At 40.2% G+C, this 14,465-nt stretch overlaps 1 protein-coding gene across 2 annotated transcripts in view; it reads right to left on the reverse strand.

The window, feature by feature from the left end:
• The window catches only part of LOC126094637 (tyrosine-protein phosphatase non-receptor type 9), a 797,956-nt gene that overhangs the window by 39,167 nt on the left and 744,324 nt on the right, over window positions 1–14,465 (reverse strand). For both annotated transcript variants that reach the window (XM_049909127.1, XM_049909128.1), the window contains exon 7: window positions 10,015–10,168. In XM_049909127.1, the coding sequence (XP_049765084.1) occupies window positions 10,015–10,168 (154 nt within the window). The remainder of the gene's footprint in view (window positions 1–10,014; window positions 10,169–14,465) is intronic.

Genomic DNA, 14,465 nt, shown 5'->3' on the forward strand with positions numbered 1-14,465 from the left:
GTCAAACAAACATGTGACAAAAAGTGATGCTCTTCTCCATATACACTGAGTATCCCCTATTAGTTCTATTTGGTATGAGTCCCACACACTTGATCAGTATTCTAGGAAGAGTTTCATGAGTGATTTCTAAGTAATCTCCTTTGAATATGTTTGCATTTTTCTAATATTTACCAGTAAAGTGAAGTCTGGCAACTACTTTACCAGTAACTAAGTGTATATATAATCATTTCATTTCATATGCCTATGCAGTTTTATAAGCAGATATTTGTACAATCTGATTGACTCCAACAGATATTCCACTCAAAGGTTACTATGTTTTTTTTTTTTTCATTTTGTGAATGGACAATTTTACATTTTAGAACATTTAAAGTAAGTTGACAATCTCTGCACCACTTTGAAATCTTATCAAGATCTGAGTGAATTTCTGTGCAGTTTTTTCAGACAGTACTTCATTAGAGATAACTACACCATTTGCAAAAAGTCTGAGGCTTCTATTAATATTGTTTGCAAGGTCATTAATATGCAACATGAACAGTAAGGGTCCCAATACATTTCTCTGGTGCACAGTCATTTCTAGATCTGTCCCTAACTCCCTACCCAAGATAACATGCTGCATTATCCCTACCAAAAATGCTCAGTCCTCTCAAAAATTTCACTTGCTGCTACATATGAGCATAATTTTGATAATAAGTATAGATGTCGTAATAAGCCAAAACATTTGCAGAAATTGAGAAGTACTGCATTTACATAACTGCTTTGATACATGCATTTAAGGATGTTGTGTGAGAAAAGTGTAAGTTGGGGTTTCACATCCACGGTGCCTGGCATGGAGGAAGTCATTCTGTTCAAGATCTCAACCGAGGTTTCAGTAATTTGTTTCTAGTGGGTCATGATATCGCTCTGCCTATAACTTCTGTCCTGATTTCAGCTGTTGTCTCCCGACTGTTCCTCAGAGTCCACATTATCACCACTCATATTGCAGTCATTGCACAACAGCCAACCATCCATGTGACCTGTTCATATGAGGCTCCCATCTACCTCACACAAATCATTCAATCTTTCTCAAAGTACAAAAGATGGCGATAAGCGCATGTACATGATGGACAGTGTTAATATATTACATTGGTGCACAAGTTTGTATCATTTTTTCAATAACTTTAATAAACACAACAGATATACATAACAGAGGCTTTAGCCATCAATAACATATTCTCATTCATTATTTACAACAGACTACTACCAATTCTGGGGTAACTTTTTGATTCCACAACTACAGAAATCATGTGATCTTGAGACAAAAAAATTTATCAAGCCATGTTTGGAGAGCATTTTCACCCAGAAAGGAAGTTCCTTGAAGGTTATTCCATAGAGAGCAGAAAATTTCAAATCTGAGGCCATGAAATCAGGTGAATAATGTGGGTGCAGAATGACTCCTGTATAGTGTTTTTTGTCAGTGTAACAGAATGCAGGTGGGTGTCATTGTGGAGTAGCATCACTTCAGGCAGCCTTCCTGGTCATTATTATTGGACTGCATCTGCAAGACATCTCAGTTGTTGACAATAATTATCAACAGTGATGGTTACACTTTGGGAGAGCAATTCTTAGTACACCACAATGTCGCTGTTCCACCAGATGCACATCACTATCTTTTGTGGATCCATGCAGGTCTTTGTACAGGGAACTGCTGTTTTGTTTGGGCTCCACAATTATTTTTTCCCTTGTGTTAAGCATGAAGACACCATTCTCATCACCAGTAATGATACAGGATAGGAATGTTCAGTGTTGTTCATGAGCCACCTCACGGTGATCAAGCAGAGATGCACATATGGTCAGCTGCTAATGTTTGTGATATTAGCGAAAAGCATGCAGTGCCCATACAAACAATTTTTGAACCTTCCCCATTGCATGCAAATGTCACATGATGGTGGAATGATGACAGTTCATCAAATTTGCCAGTTCTCAAGTACAATGACATGGATCATTATCAAGTAATGCATTTAAACGATCTTCAAGCCCCAAAAGACTTCCTGAATGTGGACAGTCACTAATACTAAAATGATCCTCCTTAAAATGACAAAACCACTTTCTTGCTGTGCTCTGTCGAATGGCATTATTGCCCTACAACACACAAATGATTCTGGCTGCCTCTGCTGCTGTCACCCCTCCATAGATTCTCCATTTGGCACTCCATTTTCTGGCAAAAACAGCTCCACTCACTATCTCCACATGACTAAATGACAACATGTGAACTCATATAGCAACAGTCAACTACAAGTAAAAAATGACAGTCAATAAATAAATCATAGCAAATGGAATACCAACACAAAAAACAGAAACACTATGAACTTATGCACCAACCTAACGGTAGAGTGTAAATCCGGCATCATATTTATGAGTGTTACTGTTGTTTTCAAGCTGTGAGTGATTATTGACAGCAAATTTCATAAGGGAATAAGTTCACTGTGGGGCTGTTTGTCAATATCCCCAGTGTTATAACTTCAAGTTGAACAAATATATTTCAAGGAAGACGCAATACATGAAAGTCACAAATCAAGTAAACAGAGTAAGATGTGTGTACACTTTAACAGTCAAATCATAACTGAGTCCAAGTCTAGCGGCCACTGGCTGGCTGGCCGCTTAGGTGGCGCTGCTGCTGAATGGCTGGCAGACAGCAACGCATGTAGAGGATGCACGTAACTGCGCGGCAGCACTTTGAAAGATCGGCGAGTCACAACACTTTTCCCCCCTTTGAATTTTTTGTACAGGTCTTGATGGAGGTGGCCTGTTGATTGCTAACATCCATAGGTGTTGTTTGATTGGCCGTAAAGTCTCAAGGAGGAGGCTTCCCGTACGGATGGAAGTGTCCCCGATGATAACAGGTTGAGATGACAGGAGACGTGGGGGTCGAATCTGCTGGGGCCCCGTGCATCAATCTGCCCGTTGCGGCAAGTCCAGTTGTTATAACAGGAGACAAGGAGGATGTGTCCATGTCCGTAGGAGAAGAAGGTGAGTAGAGTTGCTCCGACAGATGATGGTCATCTGGTTTCTGCATGGGCACATCTCCTGGTGGCGTCAGTTCTTGTGCTGGCACCGATATAATGGTGAGAGGACTGCGTTGTGAGTAATGAAAGATTCCAGTATCCCGAGTGTCAGGTAGAGCCAAAGGTGGTGTAGCGGCATCCAGAACAGGCGTTGCCGGCACACGAGGCCGAAGCTGGTCCGAATGATGCACTACAACACCCGTGTCCGTCTGGATTTCATACAGGCGTTGGCCACGGTGCCATAAGATGCGGCAGGGACTCCATTTTGGCCGCCTGCCATATCCCCGTACCCGTACAAGGTCGTCGGCGGGGAAGTGGCCAAGCGAAGGCACCCGTGGCCGTGAGGAGAAAGGCCGCAGAAGATGAAGTAGCGTGCGGGGCTGTCAGCTATGTAAGATCGGCAGGAATGGAAGAGAGATCATCGGAAGGAATGGAAGAGCTAGCAGGCCGAGGTAGGTGGACTGCAGCCTTGACAGCAGTGTCAGCAGCCTTGTTTCCAGTCAGACCTATGTGACCATGAACCCACATAAATATCACAGCAGCTCCCTAAAGAGCAAGCAAGTGGAAGCTTTCTTGGACCTGTTGCACTAAAGGATAGACTGTGTATTGCACACATGGGTTCTGAAGGAAATTGAGAGAATTAGAGCACATGACACAACTAAAAAGCCTATTTCACCAGATGTAGTGCATGGTCCGACAGAGGATGATGAGCTCTGCTTTAAATATTGAGCAGTGTTCTGGAAGCTTATACTGAAAATCATTGGTGCCAATGACAAAGGCACACCTGACACCGTTGTCAGTCTTTGAGGTACTGTGCGAAGGTCAAGAAACTTACAGCAACAGATCGAATACAGAGTAGTTTCCTTATGAAGTGAATGAAGTCCAAGATGAACATGGGTCTCTGCATGAAGCCAAGGTGGTGGAGGGGTCATACCCACTGGGAATGTGGTAGGGTAGCATGAAGTTAAGCTGCCACAGCAATAGCCGGAAGTGAACTCTGGGAGGTAGCAAAGAAGGATGTCCCCCATAATGCCAATCAAGGAAGTCATCGAAGGAGGAGGCATAGGATGGGTGGCTGGGCAAGGCAGACAAATGGCATGCATACCTGCTGAGGAGATGCTGTCGGTCTGACAGCAGTAGTTTGGCAGCTTCTGCATAGAGACTTTCATTCAGACTAGTGTAAAAGGCACCAGTGACCAAATAGATTCCATGATGGTGGATTGTGGATTGCATTAAGACTGCATAAGGTGGACGGACATGCAGATGCATAAATGAAATACCCATAATCTAATTTCAAATGGACAAGGGATCAGTACAAACAGAGGAGGGTGGTCTGATCTGCTCCTCAGGAAGCACCACTTCAGATATGTAGGACATCGAGGGACTGGGTACAATAGATGGCCAGGTAAGACTCTTGGGAGGACAAAGATAGTTTTCTATCAAGCATGAGCCCCATGAATTCTGTAGTTTCAACAAATGGAAGAGCAACAGGCCCATGGCGTAAAGATAGTGGAAGGAAGCCATAGTGCCACCAGAAGTTCATACAATCAGTTTTGTCAGTTGAAAAGCAACAGCCACTGTCAATGTTTCACAAATAAAGATGATTGGGACATTGTTGATGACTCTGCTCAAGGAGACAAGTCTGTGGAGAACTGCAATAGATAGCAAATCTGTCAACAAAAAGGGAACCAGAGATGCCAGGTGGGAGGCAGGCTATAATAGGGTTAATGTTATAGCAAAGAGGGCAGAACTCAGGACTAGTGATGCGACAGACCTTTGTTTCTGCTTCCACAAATGCGGAATTTGTGCAGATTTTTTCACATCCGCTTTCACATCTTTATATTCAAAGTTTATCGAAAAATTCAGCAATGGTGAGATTGTTGATTCGGCTGCTATGCACATGGGAGTTCATCGGGTGGAGTCTGTAGCAAGCTGATATGTGCCCATAGCAATCGTTATGTTTATTGGATTATTATATACTGTCTCCGTTTATTGCCATCAAAGTGTAGTGTTTTCTCACTCGTCAGTTACTTTGTGTTGCTGTATAGTATCACTATATTGTACAGTGTTTTTTATTCAATGCTTTTGTAGTGTAACATTATCTAAGAGTGCAATAATGAAAGCAAAAATAAGTCTTATTTGGAACTATTTCACTGAGGTTGATGATTTGACTGCCCAATGCAAAATCTGTGACAAAGTAAATTTGCAAAAAAAATGGTGCATGACCACCACATGGAAGAGTCATCTGCCATCATGACATGTTGAGAAATTTGCAGAGTTTGGGAAGTTATATGAAACTATCAGGGGAGGCAAGGAAACAAAAGGATAGTCAATATTTATAAAATACTGTAGTCGAAAAATGTTTCTAAGAATTTTATCTTCCAATTACCTATAGAAGAGTGATGGTACTCACGTAACTGTTTATGATTAGAACCAATACCAATTACGTTGCATTTACTAATTAGAATGACAATTTATTTATTGCATTTCATTCTCCGTAAAGCATACCAAGTGTCAGCAACTTCTTTACCATCATCAGTTCTAAAGTAAACACTAATGATGGTAAAGAAGTTACCAAACCCTAGTACAGAGAATGAAGAATAAAATCCAATATTTATAAGTTAATGTCCTACTGAGAAACTGCAACATGACTTATAAACTGGTTCAGAAACATTTCTTTTACAACTGTCGCTTTAGCTGGGCATGCTGTGAATTATTTACATGTCTTACTTAACAACTTGGAATTTTATTTTTGCATTGCTTGTTATGTATTTAATTTCTTGGGGTGTTGTACTATTTTTATGGTGTTGTCATTATAGATTTATTTTACTCTAACCAAATATGCTAAACAACAATTTACATTGCAACAGAATCTGCAAGTAATTGATTGTTGGGATTCCTCACACCGAAAGTCTCAAAAAATGGATTGAATGATTGCTGAAATGATTGCCATCCAGAACTTATCATTTAATTTTGTCAAGGGTTCTGGCTTTCACAGAGTAGTGAATGCTGTTCTCCCAAAGTATAAGATGAAAGGTCATGATTTTTTTTGCTTCATGTTTGTGTGATAACTTGTACATTAAGCTGGGAAGAAAAATAATAAAAAAAATACTTGAAGAATTTGGAAAAATTATGTTTCACAACTGACATATGGTCTCATCTACATTCTGGAACTTCATTACTTAGTTTGACTTCTTGTGGTATTTCAAAGGATTTTCACAAGATGTCTATAATTTTGAAATGTGAAGTTATGACTGGGTGTCATACAGATGACATAACATCAACAAAATTTGAAATGATATTCCAAGAATGGGGCATAAATCACCAAGCAGTGCTTTGTAATGTTCATATTCATGGATGTAACATGATTAAGGCATTGCAGTTGTCTGGCTTTGATGATGTGAATTGTGCAATACATCAGATACAATTTTGTATTCGAGCTGCTATGGAATCACAGGAGTGGCTCCTATAACTTACTGGAAAAAAAAAGGGGGGGGGGAGATGCATCCATTTAAATCATTCCTTGGTCACACCAACCCAGCTAGATTCAATGGGAACCTGCTTTATCTGTCATTCAGCATTGCCCAATATGGTAAAAATTGTTAAATATACATAAATGAATTTTATTTTGTGGTATATCTTTAGTGTAAGTATTGAGTGTTTTGTTTTTACAAAAATCCTATCTGTTAATTTAATTTCTTCTATTTCCAGCTGAAATAACATGTTCTATATTATGGAAAGATTTTCAAAGCTCAAGGATTCATAATTCTGTACTTAAATTCAAACCCAACACTGTGATTTGTACTGAAGACTGGATAAATGTTCAAAAATTTGTAGAAGCAGTGACACCTTTTTATGAACTTACGGGAAACTTAAGCAGTTCTCAAGCGAGCATTTCATCAGTCATACTGCCAATTCAAGTTCTTGTGACCACTTTACAGCAAGAAGAAACAAAAATTGATACTTTAGAATGATTCCAAAATTTTACAAGAAAATTACATGAACTGAATCAGGCATGCGATTTGGAGAACTCACCAAAAACAATAAGTATACATTTGTGAAATTTTAAAATCTGCAATACAGGTCAAAATTTTTCAGTGGCATCATCACAGAGCAAGTCAAGTTCCAAATACTTAATTTGATGATGATGAAAGCCAGAAATCCAAACAAATTGTGGTTTAACCACAGAATCTCAATTAGAAACATCATTACAAATGTTAAAATTCTTGTTAAATATGAACGAATACCAGCAAGACCTGATGACGACTAACGAAAATGACTATCTGCTTTTGATGCTAGAATCAAACCTACTGGAGCACAAAAAGGAAAAGAGACTACCTCTAAGAGATGATCTGCTGTTGAGGTGGAAATCAAATGGACACAAGTGCCACTATCTATTACCACTAGCTCGCCAGTATTTGTCTGCTCCTCCCACTAGCATAGCCAGTGAACAGTTATTCAGTGGTGCTGGTCTCACAGATGAAGAACACTGAAAGAGACTGCAGAGTGAAAAAGTGGCAAAATTCCGTTTTGTTAAGTATAAATGGCCATTGATAAATTTTGAGTATTAATGTAATTAAAAAATTGTGTTTGACAAAGAATTGTTACTTTTTTTTTAATGTATACACTTCTGCTTCTGGATCCATTTCAGCTAAAATAGGCTTTTGACATTGACATCTGTTTCCAGCTTCTGCTTCTGTTATCACACTTCTGTCGCATCAATACAGTCAGGAGAGAGCCCTGAGGCACCCCATTTTCCTGGATAAGAGTATCCGACACAGTATCGATGAAGTAAACTTGCAAGTAAAAGATGAATCTTTAACTTACTTTAAAGTTTACTTCATCAGTTTTTGAAGCAACTGAAGTAGCAAAATGATGTTTCCTAGTAGTATGGATGTGACCTTGTCCATTCAACTGCTTTCGCTACAGAATATTCCTTCCAATGTTTTCTGCTTTCATTCTGCTTATGCGATATAAAAGTTATTGGTCCACTGCCATTCAAGAAGCCTTCACAGCATCACTAAGAAATCAAGCCTGCAGACACAAGTATATTTCAGCAAACACCAACCATAAGTTTTCTGTTGATATACATTTCTTAGGGCAATAATGTTACTGTAGTGTTAACAGTGATTGAAATCACTCAGTCAACACCCACTGTCAATCGAAGATACATTCTTCATAAAAAGGAAGTTTTCATACTACTTTCAGATGACAGAATGATGAATTTTGGATGACATTGTATTATAAACCTTTTAGTTCTTTCTTACCTCCAACAACATTCTTTCAAACTTTTTGCTTCCTAATTCAGGGTTTATAAGGCGTTTTCATACAATGCAGTATTTTACGTTCATATTCTTTCTTACTAGAGATGGGCAAAACTGTTCTTTTCAGAGATCTGATCAGAACTGTTCACTCCCTGAAATGAATTAGCTCTTTTTCATGACTCACCACTCATTTACAATAGAAAATAAATGGAAGGCACATTGCCCTTTAAACTTGGTTTATTCCAGTACTATACCTGTATTTTGATCTTATTTGATCCTATTTTGAAGTAACACAGATAATGAGTAAGAATTTTGTATTGTTTATTGAAATTTCCACGATATGACAAAGTTTTTGATTATTGATTTATTTTGCACTATCGTGGTTTTTTGGGTGATCGGAAAATGTTGTAACTTGAGATTTACATTAACAATATATTTGGCTATAATGTATTAAAATTTCATTAACCTCATACAAATACATCGCAAGCCATATATTTTTAAAGTGAACGTTTCCTTCCAAAGACGCCTAAAATCGCAAAATCCGTACCAGAATAAGAAAAAAATATATAAATTTGACTGTAAAACGAAAGTGCTGCATATAGCCTTATGCAGAATAAAACAAGAAAAATATTGGTGTATCACATTTTGCGATACGTTTATTGGTTCGCTCGTAATTAAAGCGTGAATTCGAGTGTCCATAATAAAAATCCTATAGTAAGAGGAGTCGTCAGGAACCTAATCTGATCAGTTTAAACAAATAAAAAGAAAATAAAAACAAATGATGTATACATAACATAATAATGTAATATACATAGCGGTATTACTACGAAGAACAATATCCAGTAGAGACGAACTCCGATGCAGAAGCACTGAGTCGAGCAAAACGAGCCGCGAGCTGTATTACTGCGTGAGCTAAGACCACAGAGACCAGAGTGACACCTGAGTTGCTTTGCTCAACGCTCTGGCTAGAGTCGAGAACGGTGGGGTGAGCGTTGAGCGGGCGAGTTCCGAGGGTAGGGGAGCGGTGAACGGCCACCACTCACCCGCTCCAAGACAAATCGTCCGTTCTCTTGCGAGCAGGTTGTTGCAAGTAGTTCCTATGTTATCCGCTAGGTGGCTCTCTGTCCTGTTGCTCGCATCAACTGCCCAGAGGGCAGGACGTGCGACTGAAACGAACGCCGACAGAGTGCGATGCGAAGTTAAGCTGCACCAGACACTGCACGCGGCAGATGACGCACAGAGACCGCACGGCATATGTGAAACACAAAATCCAATGGGGCACTGCACAATGCAGGCAGCCAAGGTAGAAGCAGGGCAGAGGCCGGCGCTGGCTGTGTTGTGTGGCGTGCACTGTGCTGTGACAAGCAGAGGCGCTGCTGATATGCTCCGTCTCTCTCTCTCTCTCTCTCTCTGCCATGGGAAACGTTTGGAGCTACTGTTCTTTTTTTCTGAATCACTGATTGTTCACTCCTTTGAAAGATTCAACTCTATGAATCAGTTCAAGAGCGCATCCCCCATCTCTATTTCTTACTGTTTGCCGTCTTTTGCATGCTTCTGATGAAAGAATTATTTTAAAACTTCCTAAAACTACTGGTGTAACAACACGAATCACTAACAAGCACTGTAAGCCACTGCAGTTTCATAACCTCACGCTGTTGCTAGTGAGGTTGGTCACAGTCGGAGAGTTGAAGTGCTCAAAAATTACTCACCACCACTACTGGAGTGCTGCCATGCATCACCATTGTCGAGCCCTCTTCCAGAAGTTATATCCAACTCCTCTTCCTCTTCCTCTGGCCCAGAAACTGGTGAGTTACCTCCACCTGCTTTTACCACAGCTTCAGTAATCCCAGATGTCAGCTCAACCTATTGAGAATGGAAATGCACACTATTTGAATTTGTGTTGAAAATTGGATAACAATAATACAGTTCAGTGGTGTAACTACACATTGTACCACACAGCAGCCATAATAGCAGCTAGGAGGAGAATGACAGTCCTCACTCATGCCATTTCTTTCTGCCATAACTGCCAAGAACAATCCTTTCCCTTTACCTGTTACAGAAAATGCAGACTGTTGTCACAATTTCAGAACAGACCCTTATGGCTGACATAACTCAGCTTGCTTAAGGTCAGCAGGTGGTTGCTGAAGCAATGAATATAGTATGTGCCTCAAGGATTCTAATTTCTGTCAATGTACAACTAAAGTAAGTCATTGTAGTGGGTGCAGTATGCACTTAAGTTGCCATTTAAAACCTCTTTGAAGTATGGTTCCTACATCATTAAAACATTTACACAGCTAATACAGCCATTTAAAAAATAGAATCTGAAAATCAGATTACCTAACAGTATTTACAAAATTGCCCATATTAAACTAAATATGAAAGTATGAAATACTTGAAACAACTAGGTAAGATCTGGAGGATCCTCCTCCCCTGCTCCACCCCCTTGCACCTGTGCATGTGTAAACCCCCCCACCTACATACACACTCTGTCCTTCATTAATAATTGCCACAAAAATAATGACAAGATTCAAGAATATTTAAAAGTCAATGTGAAATGCACATACATGATGAAATAAACACACAAGCAATGTACTGTACCCACATGGAATTATATTTTTAAATTTTGTCCTACAGACTATGTGAAATGGTTATCTGCATGCAGATACAGCCCTAATTGATTAGTCTGATCATGAACAATTGGATTTCTCTAGGTGGTGTATTAAATCACACAGGGCAATGACAAAGTGCAGTACCTTAATTGCCTTTCTGCTTCAAACCATCACAGTTTTATCTGAAAATATACAGACAATGTGATCTTGGCTTTTGAATGTCATTTGATTTCACTGTAATTTGTATGATATATTTTTTACAGTTCAAACACCAGAAAATCCAGGATGGAATAATGCAATATTATGAAAAGGATAGATTACCAATCACCATATAGCAGAGATGCTGAGTCGCAGTTAGGCATAACAAAAAGACACTCTAACAAACTTTTTAACAGTCTTTTTCTTGTGCCTATCATGTGGGACCAAGCCTGCTGGGCCATGTGAGATGACTCTCGGGTTGCCATCCATGGCACACGTGGTACCAGTGGTCCTGTCCACTGTTGCTCTCAAATCACACATCCATGTACATCCACAACAAAATTTCTATGGTGCATATATAGAACCAAGTGTTCACCCGTAACTACTAACCTTCCAACCTGAACATCCAGCAACATGGTTCACAATCATCAACTTCATACATCACACCCATGGCATCTTCAATGATACTTCTAAGTTTATGGACTTACTAATCAACATATGGGAGCATCTCCGTGGCATCAGCAACATCATACAAGCATCTCTGGCTGATGGCAAATTCAACACCAAGGAAGCAGCATTACTGCAGTGATTTGCCAATACAGCAGAGAAACACTTCTGACACACAATTTCCAAGGAAAGTTTGGGCAACAGGACACCATACCAGCATTGACCAACTTGACTCTCATGCCAGACAGCATGCTATGACTCATCAGACTACTGCCTCAGATACAGCTGGCAATAATCTGACATGAAAGCAAAACTATGGAAAGAAAATTAGTCTGGCTGACACACTTTTTGCTATTCTACATCAATGTAATACACAGATATGACAGACAACAATGTCTCCTGCCAGTACATGCCTAGCGTGACTAGCAGTCAATGGAACCCAAGCAATTACGTACCTTACACAAGTGGGGTCACTATCGCCCAATATGAGGGCAGTGACCTTTGGCCAGCCACAACAGCCAAGCACATGGCTGACAAGAACATTCCTCACAAAGGTGATCCGATGTGACTAGGACTGTATTTCACGTAGACTGAAGCACAGAGAAAATTTGTACCAAGGCTGTAAATCAAACCTGGGTCTCCTGCTACCCAGGCAGGTGTGTTAGCCACTACGCCACTGTGGCACAGTGGTTCACATAATTGCACGTATTACCTTATCATGCCTCCCTCCACAATCCAAGTCCTCATTGCCGCAAGCAGGAGATTCGGGTTCAGTTCCCAGCCTTGGTACAAATTTTCAATCACCATTTCAGACTGTATACATAAAAGCATATCTGTATGATACCAGTAAAGTCTCTAAAACTGTGTCATGTCATTTGTATAAGTACCTGCACCTGAGTTTCAGGCCAGATCTCTGATTTACGTTCGATGTTGAGTGCTATTCCAGAACATGGAGAGCCTCGGCGATTCTGTTCGTGTGTAAGGGGGAATTTAAAGTAGACTGGAGTGGCAATGGGAACTTGGATCAAGGAGGGAAGCATGCCAGGATAATCTGTGCAGTTGTGTGAATTGCTGTGCCGAAGTGAATTAATGGCTAATGCACCTGTCGAGTAAGCAGGAGACCCAGGTTCGATTCCCGGCCTTGGTACAAATTTTTGATTGCTGTTTCAGTCTGTATACATAAAATCCTATCTGTATGAGACCAGTAAAGTATCTGAAATTAAGTAATTTTATTTGTAGGGCTGTATTAACTTGTGGCACAAATGATACTCATATCAAAATTTTCAGAGCTGTCACATGTACCACGGACCTCAGTCTGCACAAGAAATTTTCATGGCAGTTTCCGCTCACAGAAGTTTGAGAATCGATCCTGGGCATGGATTTTTCTCCTTCCATTTCATCTCTCCATGGACCTATAACAAGGTATCCTCAAGCAAACCAGCAGTGTCTCTGGCAGTTTGCCACTACATCCACAAGCAGTTCTGTAGGAGACTATTCCGAGAGCACTTGCCTCAATTTCTATGCATGACACCTGCCTTCAACTGCTCGATAATCATCAGTCCTTAGAATTGGAAATACAAAAGGTGATGACAAGTTCTGAGGAAGTGAAAAAGGAGAAGTTCAAGCCACTCTACAAAATTTTTAATTGCACACAGAAATAGTTGCACTAGGAAATGAAATGGAGGCAGCACATTCTTACTTGAGGCCTTTAAAGCAGGAATGGCATCACCATCTCCATATATCCAGTGTGAACGAGAAGGAACCCATTGCGATGTCAGTGGATGGCACACATGAACAGTGTCAAGACATATTACACTGCATGACTTACCACATATCTAGACCTGTAGAGTACAGTGAACAGTTTGCCCCACTGTGAGGCCACCAATTTGAGTCTTCACTATCCTCTGAATTTTATAACCTTTGCTGCATCCAGCATTACAACACCACAGTCAACATCCACAGAGCAATAGTTTGGTGAATCGCTGGCACTGAACACTCAAAGCAACACTTATGTGTCATGGGGACCAGTGGACAGAGTTCTTACCCTGGGTTCCTTTAAGCGTGCATTCCATATTCAAACAAGACTTCTGTACCTTGTTCGCAGGGATTTTATGTGGAGAGCCACTCAATCTACTGGCAGATTTTTATCTCCCTGGTACAACCGCTCACAACTGCAGAGCTATCAGCTCTAGTCCCGAGAGTGAAACAACACATTTCACAACTTACAGTACTGCCACACCCAGCCCCATGGCTCACCAAAAAATTTCTTGTGAAAGGCTTTAGCAGACTGCAAGAATGTCACATTATGGGATGATATGGTCAGACCAGCACTGCAGCTATCATAGCAGTCTACATTGGGTAATAAAATTGGAAGACAACACTTTTTATATTTTACTATGTGGGAAGCCGATCATCATGTGAGTCTATCGTCTCAAACCCACCTGGAATTTATGAGATACAACCAGTGAAGCTGCTGTAGGGAATGCTCAGACTGATGACAATGCTCACATCACTCCACAGCATGATAGAACATCAAACATCGAGAATATTGACAATGTATTGAAGGTGAGCTTTGATGGGCAACAATTTCAGCCAAATGACCTAAACGTAAAACAAGTAGAGGACTTCATAGTTCATTGTCAACAGCTGTATCGTGGGCAAGCATTTCTTTGTATCTCCGTGTTTAGTAATAAAGTATTATGTTAATTGCAGTTAATGCCATTCTGCTTTTTCCTGCAGTCATTACCAGCTGGGCTTTCCACAAGCTGCCCACAAAACAAAAGTTCATTTGAACACTATATTGATGAACTGGGCATGGCCCTATTAGAGGTTGTTTGTCCCTGTCTTCTTCCAAAATTTGAAAATTTGAACTGACTCCAAACCACACTGTGACATGGCATCTTTTC

Source organism: Schistocerca cancellata, chromosome 8 (assembly GCF_023864275.1).
Source record: "Schistocerca cancellata isolate TAMUIC-IGC-003103 chromosome 8, iqSchCanc2.1, whole genome shotgun sequence".
Lineage (NCBI taxonomy): Eukaryota > Metazoa > Arthropoda > Insecta > Orthoptera > Acrididae > Schistocerca > Schistocerca cancellata.